The 5,882-nt window shown below is 34.1% G+C and overlaps 1 protein-coding gene across 4 annotated transcripts in view; it reads right to left on the reverse strand.

Annotated features, from left to right (window-relative positions):
* Positions 1 to 515: 515 nt before the first annotated feature.
* The window catches only part of LOC119596350 (cytochrome b ascorbate-dependent protein 3-like), a 97,818-nt gene continuing 92,451 nt past the window's right edge, over positions 516 to 5,882 (reverse strand). For 2 of the 4 annotated variants that reach the window (XM_037945560.1, XM_037945561.1), the window contains exon 6: positions 516 to 3,942. In XM_037945560.1, the coding sequence (XP_037801488.1) occupies positions 3,735 to 3,942 (208 nt within the window). In that variant the 3' untranslated portion in view covers positions 516 to 3,734. The remainder of the gene's footprint in view (positions 3,943 to 5,882) is intronic. The other 2 variants (XM_037945563.1, XM_037945564.1) reach the window with 1 other exon arrangement.

Consider the following 5,882-nt stretch of genomic DNA (forward strand, 5'->3'; position numbering starts at 1 on the left):
GATGACATGTTGAGGAATGGTAGACTGTTACTGATCAAAATTTGTGTACTATGAATTTTTATGCATGTATAATATACTAAAAATCCATTTGTAAGCAGCCAAGAGGGTTTCCTGAATATATAAATCCAGGATTATTTCATTACAGTAGTTCATCTATATTTTGACCAATATATCTTGTTTCTTGATCCTCTAAAATAACTTGGAAAGAATTCCATTTCAGTATACTCTTTTATTTTTTGTGTCCTTTTCTCTTTCTCCTTCCCACACTGCTGCTTCCCTTCCCTTTTCATAACCTCTCTTTGAACAAATCTGAATTAATGCAGAACTACATAAAATTACAGCTGAAGAAAAGTGTTTGAACCAGTCTTAGCTGGTCATTAGATGACTACATATAACATGAGATAAATATATGACATTAATCTGAGCCCTGCCAAAGCTCCACTAATCACACGTCATTTATCCAGCCTACCAGAGAGGTTACAGCAACTTGTTTTGGGTAGACATAAAAGAAAAAGACTATCATTGTAATTTTACTTTTCCTGCTTGTACAAAAATTACTACATCAACATTATCTAGTTATCTACCAATTTACATATCAATTAAGATCCAAACAACTGGTAAACCAGTTACTGTTCCTATCTCATTGTTCATCAAACACAAATATGATATCAATTCATATGCAAGTCTTTATATTGCAGCTTTACCAACAAAAGATACAATGCTGATAAAAAAATATTATTTTGTATTTGATTTTAATACTTCAAAGGCTTCAACATATAATGGACATGAAAAAAAAAATGTAAATGGAGTTTCCTCATTTCCTCTCTTCAAAAAAACATCATTCATTACACTGATACATCAAATTATTCAAATTATCCTTTGTGCAAGTACATTTCTTTTGAAATCCATAAAATGTAAGTTATTTAAATATCCAAATATTTTATACTAATGACTAATACATTATCAAAATCTCATTTGAGTTCCAGCATTTGCAAGCTGGATAACATACATTAAAAAATAAATATTTTGGTTAATAACCTACTAAACTTCAGAAAAGTTCAGTAAAACAGGAAAAACTCTCATTCAGGAATGCATCATGCTTACTATGTGTAGCTGCATATACTGTACAATACATAAACTAGTATTTACTGGTATCTGGTAATAAACCACCAGATTTAGTTAACATTGTCTTTAATTAACATCTTACATTTCATTGAAAGAAAGCTTCATTCATACACATTCACTGTGAAAGAAACACTTATACTATACTTCCATATATAAAAATACAGGGCACATAAAATGAATGAATACACTGAATAACATACACATTATCACCTAAAATGAAGAAGTTTCTCATCCACACACATGCTCATCAATTCATTGTAAGATAACATCCATGTTAATGACAAAAGACACTAATGTATAAATATACTCAAGTGTAACTTCCTGACCAACTGTATGATTTACATTGCCATTTTTACAAGTAGTAACTAAAGTGACAATTCTCAATTTGATGTACCTTCTAAATACAAATGCAGTTACAATTACAACTAAAACACCTTTAAATAGTTGTCAAACCAGTAGCAAAGTATACAGATTTGCTAAGTCATTCATGTAATCAGTCTAAATGTGTTACTGTTAATCTAAATGTGTTATTGACTGAACATGTAATCAGTTGTGGTCTAAATGAAAAATGGTGATCAGATGGAAAAAACATTTCGTAACACATATTGGGGGAAAAATAATCTTTGAAGGTATCTACTTTCCAAAAGACTTTTTCTGTTATCCAATCTTTAAAACCTAACATATAGAGCTTATTCAGAAGATGACTGCTTATTAGATGTACATAAATAGATTTTCTAGAATCCACAATCTGTGTAACAGATTCAACAGTCATGTAAAGATACAATCATCATCATCATGTAACCATGTAAAACTTTTACACATCAGGAGCTGAAATTCAAACAGACCAAACATGAACTGCCTCTGAACCACCAATTAGAATATTTCTCTGGCGATGCCGAGAAACCCAATCCTTCCGTCTCCCTCTCCAGTAACCTACAGATGCGTCTGTATGAACTCAGCCGAGTCCTCGTTTCATAGGTGCTCCGTCAGGCGCTCACTCCATCTCCTCCTGAAGGGGCGGAGAGCCACCATCACAGGCACAAGGATTCCCAGGGCAGCCAGTGCAGCGGCCTGGGTGTTGATGATGATGGCTTCGTTTCCCATCAGCGAGTAAGTGAAATTCTTGGTCTCAGGATCCCTGTGTGTCATGGCAAGGCCTTGGGTTAGTAATATATAGCCCTGCATCATGCACCTTTTGGTAAAAGAAGAGTTACAACTGCTCTCAGCTTGTAGCTATATGGAGACCCATGCACCCACATATGTTAGCCATAACATGAAAGATTAACACATTAAGAATAGGACTGCATGGAGTCTGAAACTGTAAGAAATAATTTTTTATAATGCTCTGCTGAATGATTCACCTCCAGAGACAGTGGTTTTATGGCATTCCGGTACAAAAAAAAAAAAAATGAATGCTACGTATGTCTTTTATGATACATACTACCTTCTTCACAGACTACCTTTTGTCATGCAACAAATGCAAGGCTTATGTAACCAAATGTTAATCACTAAGAGAAATAGAGAGAGGTTAGGTTCCTGAGGTTGTAATTTATCTCCATAAGGGAAATAAAATGTATCTATGATGGGAATTCATGCCATATGCATTCATCATCTCTTACTAGTTAAATAGCAGCACTGTCAAAAAAATTGTATGGTTCTAGTCCCTTATACATGATGCAGATTCTTTCCACTGGCTTTGAAGGTAGCTGATGCACATATAAGACATAAATCATTAGTAAAGAGATGCATTGAGGTGTTGCATTTGCCTGAAATAAAGCTGGAGATTAGCTATAGAAACTTAGAAATAAGAGGAAGAGAGTGTTAACAAAAAGCATGCACGTTTAGAGATTAGTCCCATATAGTTATGTTTTGCGTTTCTCCATGTCTTTTCTCCATTTAGAGATTAGTCCCATGTAGTTATGTTTTGCGTTTCTCCATGTCTTTTTCTCGGTTATGAAGCAGTCAAGTCTAGTCTCTGTGATGGTTTTGCTCTCAAGTTCAAAGCTATTATTCTGCCAGCTACCCACCCAAAAGACATATTTACATATTGTTTTAAAAAAACCTTAAAGATCTTAAATTATGGTCTTAAAGTATGATCTAATATTATTTAAATAATGCCTATTGATTTTGTTATACATTATAAATTTGTTTCATACTGATTCAGTATTATTATTCATTTGCTTTTCTTATTTCAACCAACAATTTGTTGAATTTGCAACATATATTACAACCTTTTCAAAGAATATCTAAATCTAACAATTCACAGCTGAACTATGATCTTACTTTAGTGAAAATCAAGCTTACATAGAAAATATCCAATATTCATTGTGAGTTTATTTTCTAACATTCTGTACTAACATTACAATAGCAAATAATTCTGACAATACTATCAATACCATATGAAAAATGCCTTCATTATATTCCTCTTCTAAATAATATCACTGTCAGCCTCCTTTAACACTGAGTATTGTTATACCATCAGATCAATCTTGTCATTACAAAAAAAAAAAAAAAAAAAAAAAAAATTGATGTCTAAGCTACATGCTACCCTATACAGTGGAAAAATAATAATAATAAAAAAGGCAGAGCGACCACCCTCACGTTGCCTTTTACATTTGGTCCCTATAGTAATACGATTTCTGTGTCATGACATAATGGGAGTTGGATGGAGGATCGACAATGGCCACGGGGTGGCTGGTGCGGGCATATCTGCTGGAGTATAGGAGAAATCCCATCAGAATTGCCAAACCCGCGAGACAAGCGGCCTGCGCGTTGACGACCCAGGCCTCGGGTGGAAGCTGGGCGTATCTGCCATTGCTATGCAAGAAAAAAAGGGAGAGAAGAAAAGGTATATCCAATCAGTTTTCCTTTCCCTTGTTTGTTCTGCTTTTTTATTTGGGGGGAATAGAGTTCTGTCCTGGAATTTAGAGGTGCTAATGCCCATTAGGGTGCTGGGACATGAAGCACAATTACAGAGTGTCACTACGGAGCAAAGTGATGCGACAAATGAAAAGGTGACAAATATCACATTAGAAAAGTAAATGTGGGAAACTATATTTCAGACAGTTTAGACAGACTGACAGACACATACATTGATAGATACATACATATTACATACATACATATATGCATGGTAGAAAAACCCACAATGTAAAAACCAGATTTATTTTCATTCAATTTCAATAAATCTAGTTTTTGCATTGTGGTTTCTCTACCATAATATCTACACATACAAGTGTTTTACCATTCAAAACAAACAAACAAACAAACAAACAAACACACACAAAAACAAACAAACACACACAAAAACAAACAAACAAACAAACACACACACACATAACACACACATAACACACACACACATATATATATATTGCTGTGAAAGTAACAACTACTGTCAATTACTATACAACACAATTCAAATCTGCCTTTGTACAAAAACATGCAAAGCAGTGTTGCTCTTAAAGACAAAATATGAAAAGAAACATACTACACTCCACACAAAAATTGAAGTCTGCCTGCAATACTCCCTTGAAAAGGACAGCAAACGAAAAAGTATTTCATTTTGCAACCTCAACCCAATGTCAGTGGAACATGTACCATCCGCTAGCTTTGCTTTGCAAATTGGCTCCACTGCACTCAAGCACAGAGGAGTCCATTGGGAAGTCTGTTTGGCCTCACCTGATTTCCCCTTTCCTTGGGCTTTTAGGAAAAATGTAATTTTTCTAATGCTGCTAACATAGAGACATTACTGAAATTATAAATTTCATAAAGTTAATAACAATACTAATAGCAATAAAGTGAAAATCAATATTTTTGAAACTCAAGGAAAAGGGGCAAGAAAGGCAAAACTAATAACTGGCTCCTTGGTGACTAAGCATCTGTGGAACCATCTCTACGTAAACACAATAAATAAAATAAATCACAGCGGATATGACACAGAGTATCTGTTGGCATTGGGTTAAGCAGCGAAAATGGTACGAGACATTTTACAACTACTGCAAACATTCTAATTCAAATCTCAATCTACTTCAAATTCAAACAAATTGAAGGCAAACAAAAGCTTGGTAACTTGGCTCATAATCATATAGTACACTCTTTTTTTATATAAAACCTCATACTTTGTACATCGGTATGGTTAGAACCTGAAAAATGAAATCAATATCGAAGGCCAAATGCATTCCAAAAAACAAAACTGAAAAAGTGAACCTAACCTCTGAGACTTTCAGGAATCGTAAACTTACCCTTTTATTCCTCATTACTCAGTGTTGCAGTAAGACATACAAGAAAATGTGTATCAGTCTCTATCAGCACAAAAAGTACATGTAAATTCATCCCTAACAATAACTACTTAAAGAAAAGAGGAAGAAAACCTCATATCATCCCACAGTGCAACAAACAAACAATTTCGTATTTCATAATTTCTTCAGACCCATTCATCTCGTCCCTTTTTGCTATGTGATTTCTCTTTCTCTGAGGCATTTCCCGGGACTCGAATGTGCAAAATGAGGAACATAACAATAGCCAAACCACCAAGAGCCATTGCTTGCGTGTTTATTATAATAGCTTCATTCGGGAGTGAGACATAGGCAAATCTGTGACAGGGAAATCAAACATTTTTTATCAATCTTTAAAAAAAAATCTATATTACTAATTAATATATATGCATCTTCATTATGAATTTTAAATATACTCAGCACCAGATATTCTGACTAGATTTTGAATATAAATTCTTAGTATGTGAATTGGAACATTCT

Source organism: Penaeus monodon, chromosome 37 (genome assembly GCF_015228065.2).
Source record: "Penaeus monodon isolate SGIC_2016 chromosome 37, NSTDA_Pmon_1, whole genome shotgun sequence".
Taxonomy (NCBI): domain Eukaryota; kingdom Metazoa; phylum Arthropoda; class Malacostraca; order Decapoda; family Penaeidae; genus Penaeus; species Penaeus monodon.